The sequence below is a fragment of the Mastigoproctus giganteus genome, chromosome 12 (genome assembly GCF_048544385.1).
Source record: "Mastigoproctus giganteus isolate SK-2022 chromosome 12, ASM4854438v1, whole genome shotgun sequence".
NCBI lineage: Eukaryota > Metazoa > Arthropoda > Arachnida > Uropygi > Thelyphonidae > Mastigoproctus > Mastigoproctus giganteus.
In genome coordinates this window covers 146,224,355-146,239,485 of record NC_143586.1, presented here as the reverse complement: position 1 = coordinate 146,239,485, position 15,131 = coordinate 146,224,355, and the positions used below count along the sequence as shown (strand labels likewise).

The 15,131-nt window shown below is 37.3% G+C and overlaps 1 protein-coding gene across 1 annotated transcript in view; it reads left to right on the top strand.

The window, feature by feature from the left end:
* LOC150077488 (ras-related and estrogen-regulated growth inhibitor-like) overlaps positions 1-15,131 on the top strand; it is a 152,521-nt gene that overhangs the window by 123,662 nt on the left and 13,728 nt on the right. The window contains exons 2-3 of the mRNA XM_090386688.1: positions 6,036-6,166; positions 13,699-13,892. Of these exons, the coding sequence (XP_090242814.1) occupies positions 6,036-6,166; positions 13,699-13,892 (325 nt within the window). The remainder of the gene's footprint in view (positions 1-6,035; positions 6,167-13,698; positions 13,893-15,131) is intronic.

Here is a 15,131-nt window from a genome sequence, read left to right as displayed (position 1 = left end):
AATGTAAATAAATGCAAACAGAATCAAAGAAAACTGTGACGTGTCGCCTCGATGGGTATAAAGACTGCACAAGCTGTTCAATTGCAGTAATCTGAAGACAGAATGGGGAAAACGAGTGATCTATCAGACTTTGGAAAAAGATGTTATCGTAGGTGCATATTCAGCAGCAGCCACAATTCAAGAAACGAAATACATAACTGGTTTCTCAACGACATTCATCTCATGTTTTTAATGATTGGAAAGAAAGCGGTTCTTCCACATCTGAAAGGCGTAAATGTGGCAGAAAACAATGCTTAAAGAGCAAAGCCGTTGTACTCTAAGGCGGACTTTATGGAAGAACAGGACATCCAGTATGCAGCAAATAACATCTGAATTGAACCCAGCCCATAACTGCCCTATTTAAACCCATATCATGCGCAGGAAATTGAAGAAATTGGGTACTGGCAGTCACTTGTTTGAAAAAAAAAAAACAAAACAGAAAAATCTGCTTGCAGTGATTGGACAATGGAAGAGTTCGATGTCCCTTTATGGATGACAATACAACAGTGCATCGTGCCAGAATGGTTCAGAGAACATGACACAGATTTCCACCATCTTCCTTGACCCCACTTTCATCTGCACTCAATCCTATTGAGAATATGTGGGAAATTTTGGAGAGAGCTATTCGGCAATGAAGACCTCTTCAACTTTGTCGCAGGTATATTTTGCTGGAAAAATGGTTTCAATCAGACCAATCCCATTAAAACACCTTATACAATGTTTGCCATGCCGCGCACTTGCTGTTATTCCAAAAACAAAAGCGGTCGGATTCAATACTGAATAAAGGTTCTTATTTTTTTAACCGGTGTGTGTGTACTTCGATATACATCAGTGAGCTTCATGAATGCTGAATGCAATGAGATACTTTGTCCAGGGGATGGGGAGAGAGTTATTGAATACATTATCTTCGGCCTTCACTGTATTGTAGAGTAGGCTTTCCATAAGCCGGTGAAGGTCATTCCTGCTACAATTCCACCCCTTTTTATATACGAGCTGTTGATCTAAAATATGCACTGCTTATACAAGCAGTCGATACCGCTATTTATATGGGTGGGAAGTATATGGAATGAGAAAGAGGGCAGCTAATAAATGATCTTCAACCGCCTATAAAATTTCTCTCTATTACAGTAATGTTTGTTTTTCTTTCCCATAAAATTCTGGTTCTTCTCACAAACAACTGAATTGATAGAATCACGTAATGTACAAACAAAAGTCACAGTGGATACAATTATATAGAATGACCTGGTTGCATTCTATGTGATTGGCAACGTTCTTCAATTCAGGAAAATTAATTATCTGAATATCTCCAAGTATACAAATGATAAATTTGGTGTTTAAGCTTTATTACACATTTATATATTTAAATACGGTGGCGGGACATGAAGAATTTGTTATTTCGATGATAAGATTGAAGGAAAATAACAAGAATGGGTAGAAAATATTACGACTTCCTGAATAAAATAAAATATTAAATTCGCCGCGCACTCCATGAAAATGTAATCACAAATATAATCAAAACTTAAACTACGGTTGATAGCATATTTTCGTAACTGAACAAGTAAATTTACTGGAGGAAGAGCAATAAAGAGAAGGTGTATAAAATAAGTTTTTGGAATGACGTTGTTATTAAACCAAAAAACCTATTTATGTTAACTGCGTAGTATAAAAGTAGTGTGAGTGGTAGTAGGAGGACACTCTACAAATCGTTACAGCAGAGAATAAAATTGCATTTCCTGCAGCGTAAACTATGACTGCATTAACAAATTATCATGTCAAGTAATACAAAAGCCAACCTATGCTACGTTACCTCCACTGAAACTGGAACAACAGCGGATAAACAAGTTTTTGGAAAGAGCAAGAGTACATCAGCAAGCACAAGTATTAGAGGATACTCAAGTGCAGATAGTTTTGAGGATTTTCTCGCACTTGTATAGTTGCTTTATGACCAAACTTCTCAGTAAGAGTCTTATCTTCCGGTTCGGTAATAAAGAAGGTTAGAGGAAGAGAGAGGAGTTCCACAAGGACCCCTAAAGTCATCCAAATCCAGAAATGTACTTTTGTAAGACTTCTATATTAGCTGGTCGTATTTCCACTTTTTGGATGAAAAATAAGTTTCTGATTAGGGAAAACAATGCAACCCTCCACGAGAAAAATCTCAGTCACTCTGTAAAAATATCAATAAACTCTCGCCACTCACAACAAGGGAACGTCGATGGGCTATTTTTAACTATGGGCTACTTGAACTTCAGCCAGAAATGGGAATTAAACCCAGGCTTTCTTTCCTTCACTAAAAAATCTCAACTGTCTTACGTCTATTTGTGACTAATGTTGTGTCCACAACGTTGTAACCGAAATTATTTGCAGTTTACAGAAAACTGTAGCTGTTTCCCAGAACTCACTTCGAAGGGCATGCTCACGAGCAATGGACATGATGAACTGATTTCAGCCATTTTAAAGCGGCTGAAATACAATGCACTGTCAGAAACATGCCTTCTACCTAGGTATTCTTGGCATCTTTTTTCCACAAACGAAAAACCCATTACTGTAATGCAACGTGTATGCCATGACAGATGGACAGATGAAATTCATGAGTTTGTGGGTAGTAAATGGATGGCCATTGCACAAAACAGAAGGAACTGGAAAGTTGCTGGGGAGGCCTTCATCCTGTAGTGGATTGATATGACTGATGATGATGCTATGACAAATTCAACAATGATCCCTAAATGGTGATTCCATTTACACGTGATATGAAAAACTAGCAGAGTGGGAAACATTGAACAGGTATGCGTAGTTTTAGTGACGAAACAGGGAAAACCTGGAGTTAGATGTGCAGTAAAATGTAATTACACAAGGAACAACAAATTTCAATTGCTTTTTCAAAGCGGCTGATAACGTTTCACCACCAATAGCAGATGTTCAGGTCCGCACGTGCCATGTATTGGCAACTGGTGGCAAAGATGGCGCAAGGTGCGCCAGAAATTGGAATTCTGTAGGAAGTGCAGCTCCATGGGGATTATTACGTAATGCTATACTGGGCAAGGTCTATCTCGTGAGCAATCAGAAGAATACTGGAAATAAATAACAAAACATTTATTATGCTAACGACTGTTTATACACATATATACTAAATTATAATCAAATTTTCAGTTTCTTTCCTCATTTAAATTTCCAATGATATCTTCCAATTCTTTCCTTCACTAAAAAATCTTAATGGACTACAACCACTCAATTATTAATGGCTACTACTACTACCTCAAGGCTACTACAATCAACTACCCATCTGAATTCCCTAATGGCACATTTATTATTAGAGGCAAATTATTATTTTTTTTTTTTTTTTTGCATATAGTTCAATTCCAATTTAACTTCCTGGACTAAACTCCTTATAAACTCTCTTTCTTACGTTCTATTCTTATTTTGTTATTTTTCATTCTTTTAGATTATAGTTCCAGCACAATATTGTTCTGAAAATTAATGAGGACTTAAATTTTCGGAATCTTACAACTATGGATCCTTTTTCCACGTCTAGTACAAGAAATCTTTATAACGCGACGTACCTGGCAGAATTTCTAATTACGGAACAGTTGTATGGAACAAAATTTTCAGACCTGCTCCAGAACTGACCTCAAAGCATGAAAGCGTCCGTAGATTTTTATTTTGAACTTTCTTTTGTTTCATTCATGATGGACTTTCCAACAGCATCGACGATTAAACAGGATTAAATGCCTTTCCAGGCATTGCCTTGATGTCAGATTAGACCTCAAGAAAGTATTTCAGTATTCATCAATACATTCCTTGACATCAGTGTTACTTTAATCTTCAATAATCTATCGTGCCTTACCCTAAAGAGCTTGTATCTCATTAAAAACTTTTATAAAGGTAACCAATCTTAGAGAAATGAACTGAGGTAAACTGTCCTAGCGATTTAATGTAGTCATTTAGGTCAGACGAACTAGTTCTTGGGACCTACTATCAGTAGCATTGAGAAAGCAAGGTGGACTTCCTGTTTATGGTAATATCCGCATAGCAGCAGCTACTGAGTTGATTTTGACGCAGAGGATTAAGGATAATCTGCGAGCGAGAAGGCATATGAAACTTATCGTGGCAGAGAAGAGAAGTTTAAATGATGTGGCAGAAAAGTTCAGCGCATATTCTCAATAACAGAACTTTCTGAAATCACGAAAATCCGCAGTGCGACGTGTGTGAAAAAGCATGTGGACAACAGCCGTGAGAGATAAAATGACAAAGGATATAGGCGCAACAGTATTGCTTGCTAGTAACCAAGAGTTAATCATTTTCCAGCTTCTATTTATTGGGATTATTTTATGTAAATATGAGGAAATTGCGTTGTGAATTGCTTTAGACTTCAGAAGCGTAACTAGCAATTTTGAGAGTTATCGCCAAATTTCAGAAACGCAACTTTGTTTTCATAAAAATAATTAAATTATAATTAACTTATAAAACTAATTATTAAATTATTATCATATTGATGGATAATAATTTTAAAAAAGGAGATATTAGGAAAAGAAAGGCTTTATTATAATTGATTCAGAAAATAGCAATTGTGATATTTTTAAAATAAACTATAAATTCCGTTATTCTAAGCCTTTAACCCTCCGATGTGAGTGCCGTTGGATCAGATGACATCCATTTTGAGATGATTAAACATATTTCAACAGAATTTCCGGACTCCTCGAGTAAGGCAATCGTGCTTGCCTTTCCAAAACTAAGAAAAGATTCAAATCCCAAATAATTCTCGTCCTTTGAACCAACTGTTTGTATAAAGTCCTGGGAAGGATAGTTAATGCCCGCCTTATGTTGTAACTGAAAGTAAATGATCTCCATTCCAGGACGTAGTGTGGCTTCCGAAGGAACACTTCATCTCGATCATTTAATTCGATTGGAAACTTTTGTCCAAGATGCATTACAAGCGCCTTGCGCATCTCATGTGAACGTGTGTGTACCACATAATTACACAGGATCTAGCTATTAAAAAGGTTTTAGTATGATGGGTCCCAAAGTTGTTGAGAGCAGATCAAAAACACACAAGTTTTGCCAAGTGAAGTGAATATTTGCATCGTTTTCAAGCTGATCCAGAAAATTTCCTTGCAAACTTTGCGACCCTGGATGAGGCGTGGGTCCATCATGTTTATCCAGCGACAAAGGATCCAAACAGTGGAAACACAACTCTTCTTCTCCTCCAAAGAAAACCAAGTCTATTCTTTCTGCGGGCTAGATGTTGCACCGGTTTTTCAGAATGCTGATGGAGTGTTGCCAGTGGATTACCTTCACAAAGGCCAGACGGTCACAGGAACATATCCGGCAGACTTTTCGAGGCGTTTGCGTGAAAACATTAGACAAAGCCGAAAAAAACTCAGCAAAAGGAGCCTTGTTCCACCAGGACAACGCGCCTGCTCGCTAGTCTGTCACTGCCATGAGCTGCATGAGTGCGACTTTGAATTCTTGTACTCCCCCCCCCCCATTCACCAGATCTAGCAACATCGAACTTTCAACTATTTCCAAATTTGAAAAAAATAAAATAAAATACTTACCCGGCATCCATTTCCCACCGACCCTGATGTCACTGCTGGAGTGGATACATTCCTGGAGGCCGAAGAGAAAACTTTCTTCGCATTTGGAATCAATGTATTGCAGCATCGGTGGCAAAAGTGTATTGACTCCAAAGGGGACTTTGTTAAAAGTCTCCTTTGGAGTCAATACACTTTTGCAATACACTTTTACTTGTTAAAATACAGTAATTAATAAATTTATATAAAGGATATGGATCCTTCTTATAACGTATTTTAAGGATGTGCTCTATTTCGGACCAGAAAGGATTTTATGTTACAAGCTACTTTACAAAAACAGGACTGTGTTCAGGATTCACTGTTCGTTGTGTGTACAGGATTCACCACGAGAATTAATATCATACAATTTAAGCTGTGATCAATCCTTTTATATCATTAAACATACTAACATTGCCTTTTCTCCCCCAGCATTAGTCGTAAGGTTCCTTACTCGAAAATACCTTCCTGAATATTCGCATGGTGGCACCACCTGCTACGAGCGCACTGTTTCTGTGGATGGAAAAGTTCTCCCACTTCGTGTCATTGACACATCAGGAAAGGTAAGACATTAACCGAAAGTACTTTTTTTATTTTATGTAATTTATTATCACTCAAATGTCCAGTTTGAAAAAAAAACAGTGCGTGCTCAAATGACACCTCTGTATTTAGACTACAGGTTGATCCTGAACGCCATTTTAATTATACAGTGCGCCACCAATAACTTTAATACATTATTACTTTTTTGTACTTTCATGTTTTTGAAACGCATAAAAATAATAAATAAATAAAATAGGGAATGCCAAAATGAAACATATCGTTAGTTACACAGGAGATTAATTTTCCTGTCCGTTTTTTTGTAAGAAGTATACGATACTCGCAATATACGAGAATTTCTAAATGCAGTGACGCAAGTTTGAAAAATAAACGATAGCATCAGATATTTTACAAAAAAATGGCAATTTAATGGAAATGAAGAAAAGAAAAATAAAAAATATACATAATTTTATATATTTCTAATTTAAAAAATAGAAATATATATAATTCTAATATTAATATAGAAATATATATATTTTAATATCAAAATTAGCCATTAGAAAACAGTATTAGAATAATATAGTTTGAATGAAAATTGTAACTTAAATTTTTTAATGTCGTCCATGTTTTTGGCCAACGGAAACACGAGTTAAGTTACTGTTTTTGCTGATGATATCCGGCTGGTGCTAGACTTCTTTGCATGGTGACTGCAACGGTCACTGTGTTTATTTTCACAGACTGATTTCCATCGCGAGCTTAAAAAAAAAAAAAGTATACTTAAGAGGGGAAGGAGATCCATACTCGTTCTGCCTGAGATAGGCTAATTATAACCTTTATTGAAGAAACCGTAAAAATTCGTTGTTTAGTCTCCAACAGCATTTGAGTTCCAACCTCTCAAAGAGTACAGAAGTTTCTAGAGTTGAATCCTGTAATTATATTGTTTTACATTTCTGACTGGTCATCGCGAGTAGCATAGTTATAACCGCCGTCCTCTTCACACCGGATGGAAAAGACCGGAGTTCAAATACCGTTAATGAAGCGAAGAATTTTCGTGGACCTTTTTCACAGTCGTTCTCCGGCGAGAGTTGATTGTTTTTAATCCCGGAAGGTTGGGTTTTTCATCCAGCAAACAGGCAAATCGGCCACAAAACACACCAAATTCACCTACAGAATATACATTCTCAAAAATACATGACATAACTCTTATGTAGACAATAAAAATATTTTATATCAACATAGTTCCGGAAATGCTTGGTTTCCGAGTTATTAAACCGGAATGTCTTATCTCCCGCAGGTGATTTCCTTCATCACAAGGTACTGACAGAATCTGGTGGTTTTGCATTCCGATCATGTACTCAAATCAGGAGCAAGCGGATATGCACTTTATGTACGGTTTGGCGGACGACAATGCTCTGAAGGCTCGTCGTTTGTACCACGAAAAGTTCCCAGAACGAAATTGTCCAGACAGGAAAACGTTTAAAGGAATCCATCGCCGCCTTTGTGAACATGGGACTTTTACACCTCGTGCTGCCGACAGAGGATGACCAAGATCTACGACTCCTGAAGTAGAGGGGTGGACCAACTGCCTGGCCCCGACGCTCACTGATTTAAACCCACTAGATTTCTTCTTGTGGGGCCATTTAAAGTCATTGGTGTATTCGACTCCGTTAACTGATGTGGAAACTCTCCGAAATCGAATTGTGGCAGGCTGTGAGACAATACGAAACATGCCAGGAATTTGGCATCGTCTTCGCGAGTCCATGAGATGTTGATGTGAGACCTGTATTCAGGCAGAACGTGGACATTTTGAACAATTACTATAAGGTGATGTGAACAGTTAAGTGTCATAGACAGACCTTCAAAACTCGGAAACAAAGCATTTCTGGAACTATGTTGATATAAAATATTTTTATTTTTTACATATGAGGAACTCATTCCTGGAGTTATGCCGTGTATTTTTGAGACACCCTGTATATAGTATAGTATGTATAGTATCTTATGTAGGACGGCACCTGAACGAAAGTTCATCTCCGTACCCTGTATATACCCTGTATATACAGGGTAATACAGGGAAAGTTCATACCCTGTATATAAGGCGCAATCTGTATGGAGCCGACCGGGCTAGCCGAGTGGGTAAAGTACCTGCTCGGCAACCCAAAGGTCGCGGGTTCGATTCTCGCCTCGGGCTTGGATCAAAGTACTACAAAAACCTTGGGAGGTGCAATATGGCCACAGAAGCCGATGCGCTAACAACTACCAAATCAAAAAAAAAAAATCTGTATGGTTTTAAAAAGTCGCTGATGTGCCTAAAACCGCACAAAAATCAATGAATTAACATTGTTGACTTGCAGTGAGATTGGTGTATTGTGGCTTGTACAATATTGTTGTCGAACTGGCTTATCAAGGTTAAAAAGTTTTCTAATACACTTTAATCCGATGGCTAAAATGTTGCTTGTTTTCCCAACTTACACAAACGTTATGACGGTTTCTGATTGCTCTTGATGCTTGGTTATAACTTTATAACACAAGTTGCAATTTTATAATGTTTTTAATGAATCATGCTTTTTCCAATATCATAATACACTGGTGTGCAAAATTAAGGACCAACACTACTTCTAAAGATTACAACCACAAAATCTTTACTGATGAGAGTAGATTCAGTCTCAACAGCGACTCTGGACGTCAGCTAATCTGGCGAGAGGTTGGCACACGGTATCACCCCGCAAACATCACTGAAAGGGATCGATATGGCGGTCGAAGTGTTCTCGTCTGGGGAGGCGTTATCTTCGAGGGACGTACACAACTCCAGATACTGGAAGGCGTTACTGTAACCGGTGCACACTACTGTACTGAGGTAATCCTTCCTCATGTGCGTCTGTTCCGAGGTGCTGTTGGCCCCGAGTTCGCGTTTATGAATGATAACGCCACACCCCATCGCACTGCAGCTGTTGATATGCTTTTGGAAAGTGAGGACATTGTTCGTATGGATTGGCCTGCCCGTTTCCCTCGATCTAAATCCCATCGAACACATATGGGACGCTCTGGAGAGACACCTAGTGGCACGTCCACACCCACCAGAAAATGTTCCCCAGCTGAAGATGGCGCTGACAGAGGAATGGACGATGTTACCGCAAGAACTTATCAAAAACATTGTTCTAAGTATGGACAGGCGGTGCAAAGCATGCACTGACATTAGGGGTGGCCATATCTCCTACTGAGGACCACCTCTTCCCTTTATTCCATCTTTGGCAGTGATGCATCTGTATCATGGCAGCCAGTGCTATGTTGCCATTTTTGAATAAGGCCCCTCTGTACCGTTTTGTTTCTGTTGTTGTGTCAGTGTTGTTTCCTTCATCATTTCTGAACCTCATGAGGTTCCTTTAGTATGCTTTTCCCATATCCAGGCCACTCCTATGAGAAGCTACACGTGAAAGCCTAACCGGTCCTTAAATTTTGCACACCAGTATACTAAGGTCTGACATTTTTAATTCTGCCGAATATTATTAACTCATCTATATTGTTAGATCCATTTGGTTACTAGGAAAATGTTGAAGATCTTAAAAATGTTTTTATGAAACTCCAAGCATGAAAGATATTTGAACCTACAGTACTGTGAGTGGATATAAGGTTGAGAAGCGAGAAGGCACTTTATACTGGACTTGAATTTCTGTAAATTATAAATTTCGGGAAATACACATGAAGGAAGGTTGTTCCAAGGAACTGAAATAGAAGGGATAAATGAAAAAAAAAAATTAAAAGTTCAGTCCGATAAGTTTGGAGTTGGAAGTGAATGGTTGAGACGTGTTCGGACTGGTTTAAAAGAGAGAGGTGGAATTAAAGATCCCATCCATTGAAGTCTCTACAGAAAAGAGATATAACAGAAATTTATACTCAGCACAGTGGAGAATGAAAAATTCCTGGGAATAATTTCACACTAAGAGATGAAGTTCTCTGAGCAGTCCAGACAGACTGACAGGGCAGTGAGACGGACAATGGAGAGACATCGTAACAGATGGGTCAAAAATAATGTAACTGCCCTTTTTTGAATAGAATCTGGTACTTGTGAAATTATGAAGGCATGAACCTCTCAAATGTGCTAACAGCATTCTATAGCAAGATTATGTGCTATTATGTGCTCTTTGGTCGGTTTCCTGGACGAAAAACTCGAGTTTCCGAGAGATAACATTATGCAACCCTAGTCTGGAAAACCTCCTGAGCTACATTAGGAAAAAAAGACTATAAAAATTCCTTGCATCATTGACGAGATTCGAACGCATGCCGTTTCCACTCCTTTGTAGAAGGCTGGTGATTGTAAACACTGTGCTTCTCGCAAGTGCTCCATATAAGATTGAATTCGAGATTTGTCGAGAGTCTCTAACAGCTGTTCAAAAGAAAAGTAACGCTGAAAGCTTTTTTCATTGCAGATGAAGCATTATTTGGATGATCCCTAATAAAAATATGTGATTTTGTCTTGAAATCCAAGTGTCACTGGGCATGACCATAGAAGTAGTAGCCTCGTTTTTTTTTTATAGAAAGAATACAATTAACTTCAATTCCTTTTAAAACTCAGTCCTACGTTTTCTTTGCCCCATTTGAGAAATATCGAAGATCGGTGATTAAGAACTGGTAGTAATGGATATAATTGGCAGTGATAGCTGTTTATACACGGAAACGTTTCTCAAACTGGAAGTGGAAATGTCGCGTGCTGTCATCAGCAAAACTATGGACAGGATTTCCAGTCAGTGGAAGAAGGTCATTAATATAAAAAAAAAGGTAGAGAGTGAGAGAAAAAACTAAACCCTGGGGAACACTAGCATTAGCGGATAAGTCAGAAGACAGAAAGCCACCATCACCCACAGGGAGAGTAACAGAGAGAGAGAGAGAGAGAGAGAGAGAGAGAGAGAGAGAGAGAGAGAGAGAGAGAGATTTCACAGGAGAAGAGACCGTTACCAAGCTGTGATCTAAGATGCTTAGAAGACCATTAACATTTACTGTGTACTTTGATATAATTCTTTTATAATCTCCCACCAAACGGAGAGGGGTGGAGGTTGTAAACGTGAAAAATTATAGCGAAATTAAGGAGATAAATAAATACTCTTATATAAAGGAAATGACATGATTGAAAAAAGAAGGAAAACTACAAAATGTCAGTAAAACGGTAAGTCTCACTTCAGACAAATTTTATTCTAAATAAATTATATAACGGACTAGAAGAGAAATAAGAAACTCCAACAAGATTATGGGTTATCAAAAGTGTTGTATGTGCGGAGGACTATCTGGTATTCTAGCAAAAAAAGTAAATAAGTCAAAACAGTAATCCAAACGAGAAAATGATGAATAGAAATTATACACATTATCCAATTTCCCATTCTTGAAAAACCAAACGACACAAGGATGATTAATTGGCCATGAGGCAGAAAGGATCCATTAAAGAAGATTCCATCTCAAAGTTATGATATTAGGTGCCTAGAGGCCCACTAACATGGACCGCGTACTTTGAAGAATTTTTGGCGAGGAAACCATCAAGATTGTTGGACGTGTGTACGTCTGGTTCTCTGGTAAATAAACAAGTTTTGAGATCATTAATATTCGCAAAAGGTCTAACATTTCGATCAGCTGGATCTATGTAACTTGGAAACTGAGACCAGTTGAAGATGAGAACATTAAAAACAACAAGAAAGTTCCCTCACTGTTAGGAATGTTAGATTGGTAAATCAAGTTTCAACAAAAGGAAGTGAAATAGTTCCAGGTGATTTATAGAGTTTTATCTTTAGGATAAACTTCGCTCTAAAAGAACAATAAAGTTATTGCTCATAATAATAAATTCCCTTTACTGGTCAAAAATGAAAGTCGCGTATAATTGGGGACCTACCCTGGACAGCAATATGTCAGAGAACTTCTGATTTACTAAATTTAAACTGCTCTGTGCTGAATGTCTTAATTTTCTAACATTTATTTGCAGTAGTAGCTAGAGGGGGGAGAGCGCAATGGGATACATTCACAGATCTTGGAAAACGTTAAGTTGTTAACAAGGTAAAAAGTAGGCACTGATGTGATTCAATTCTCTAAAATTTCTGCATACATTTTGTTACTAAATTGTAGGCAAAATCTAGTAACAAAATCGAGATACTGTATATCCTTATTTAAATGAATAATCTGGAAATATTCTGCATCATTTTATTAATAAATGTTAACAGCCCGTATCTTTCCATTAATGGATATTCTCTTATTATTCAAGGTGTCAATATTTTATTTAATTCTGGATTCATTAATAATTATATTAAAACAAATAAAAATGGGGAAAAAATGGCTTCAGCGCATCGAAGAAAAATGGCTCATTCCAGTACTTATCGCTACCTGCCAGCAGCGTTATTTCTCTTTTTTATTTCGTACATAATTCGATAAAAAAAAAACTTTGAAGCTTGATGATTTATTACTGCAGGTTGATATTTTGCAGCGATAATTTTTCCAGTAGAGGGAGTAATTTTTAATACTTGCCCACGCGTTTTATGAAAAACAGCCCGACTTGTTTGTTTTGATTTGCAGATAGGGCGAAGTCTATGATTAAATTAATACATTTTACACTTGATTGCTCTGCACAGAAGAAATTCATGGAAATCATAAATTAAAATCAAGAATACTGATACGAATTACCAGTTAATAAATGCTTCATCCGGTAGCCTCATATATTGAACATCCCCAGCAGAAAAAGTTACGTTGGAAAACAGGGAATCTAGAAAATTCTGTTTTTTCTAAACATAAATTTCCATTAAAATTACAGGAATGATTAAGAACATTCCGTTGATCGCTTAATGCATTTAGCGGCTATTGAAATATCGCCACCCCCTAATACAGCATTGGGACTTTCTCCACCACAGATAACGACATTAACATGCAGTTGCTTTGGGTGTCACTTGCTTAAGAAACATAGTCAGAGCTACACTGGTCTACCAAATGTCATGGGACACTTGTAGTTCTGAGCAAAACATGTACCTTATTCAGAGATTGTAAAACTGCTTCACTGCATCTTAGTAAATTTTCTAGCTTGACTTAAGTGAAAGCTTTCTATGCGGTTCCCCGTGAAAAGCTACTTTATTAAGTGAAGAAAATTGGGATTACCAGTAAAATCCTTCAATGGAACTGGAACAGAGAGCAGTCATAAACGGATATTTCTCAGGGTGAATGGGTGTATCAAGAGAAGCCCTTCATGAATCAGTGTTGGGATATCTTAAATAAATTAAAACTGCACTAGTCATTAGTGGTATTTGAATAGTATTTTACAGAAAAACTGCTAGATCAAATTCTGTATCTTCTATTTCAAAATTTTGCTGCTCTGCTTTGACAATTGACCAGGAGGGTAGCTGTTCGATTGACTAGTCATTCTTATAATGCGTGGGCTACGTATTTGTATGTTTAAAAAGCCAATGATATAAGAATTCACAGGTTAGTATGAACTCACGACAGGTTTGTCTTAAATGAAGCCTTAGCACTATATTAATAAGTTATTTGCTTATTCTATTATAAGAACATCCTTGTGATATATGAATTATTGTTCTAGGAATCCTTTACCAGCCTGAAAGAAAAACAGATCTTGGACAATGCCGATGGGTACATAGTAATTTATTCTATTACTGATAAAAGAAGCTTTCTGAAAGCCCGAGAATTGATGAGGTTATTGCATGAGGATTACGGATCCAGTGGTCACATGGCAATGGCACTAATAGGAAACAAGGAGGACCTTTTGCATTTAAGGTATAAACAAAATAGATCTGGTAACGGTGTTTATTTTTGCATGATTCTTTTTGTAGAGTATAATCAGCAAAAGCGTGTACTAATGCAATCCTATAAAAACAAAAACCAAGTTTTGCTGCATCCTTTTTCTGGAAGTCTAACAACTTTCAGGAATCTGACTTAATTTCACGAATGTTATGCTTATGTATTATTACCCAGATTACCTATATATTATTCCTTTGAGATTGTATCCGTGACAATTTGTCATATTACCTATGACGTCTTAATAATGACTCCAGCAAAAATGTTTGCTACAGTTACAGAAAATAACTGCACTCACAAGTGATGAGAACAATTATTTTTCTTCCATTTATTTATTAATTAACCGCGGGGCAGATTCAAGGCATGTACTGGAGTTCCAATGTACACAGGCATCACGTTGCAAACATAGGAGCGCCTGGACCAATAACAATAACTTTCGATATATATATATATATATATATATATATATACTCAATATTGAGTTCATATACTCAATATGAACATATTGAGCCTTATTTACCACTCACATAGCTATTCAGCCAACCTACGTGAATATAATTATTATTCATTATTATTGTTTGTACGTCATATTTAATTATTTATATACATCTCTATCCTTGTTATTTCATAATTTAATTATAAATTGTTTCATGTAAGATGCACTGGATTACTAAAACATTTCTCATCATTGCTCGAAAGTGTAAAAATCTTTCGCCCCAATAAATTCTGTTCTGTGTGTGCAATTTTTTTTTCTAACTAAATTACAAAGGCGTTCCCTCACGGATATTCGGAAAACTTACCAATTACACTTTGGCTGTCCTCTACGTAACAAGAATAGGGTAGACACCATATGTTATTTGTACCTCTCATTCCATTGGATTACGTGACTGGTTGAGCAAAAGGAAAAAGGTCTGTACTGTTTGCCATACCCATGATATAGAGGGGGCCGCCAAAAGAGCAGGATGGTGATTCACATAACGTTTTTAAATGTGAATGTAACTGAATTCCCAGCAAACAATAAGCAAAAGATTGTTCATCCGGACCTGAATTCAGCGATGAGACCAATCCATCACTTTCACAGTATACCAATTCCGGTACCTCTACAGCATGGACTAGATTCTTTAGAAGATTAAATGGAATGCGACGAGGGTGTGACTGGCGGAGACCTGAGAACTTCAGCCGATCCTGAGTACACATCCGACGAAGAGACATCAGAGT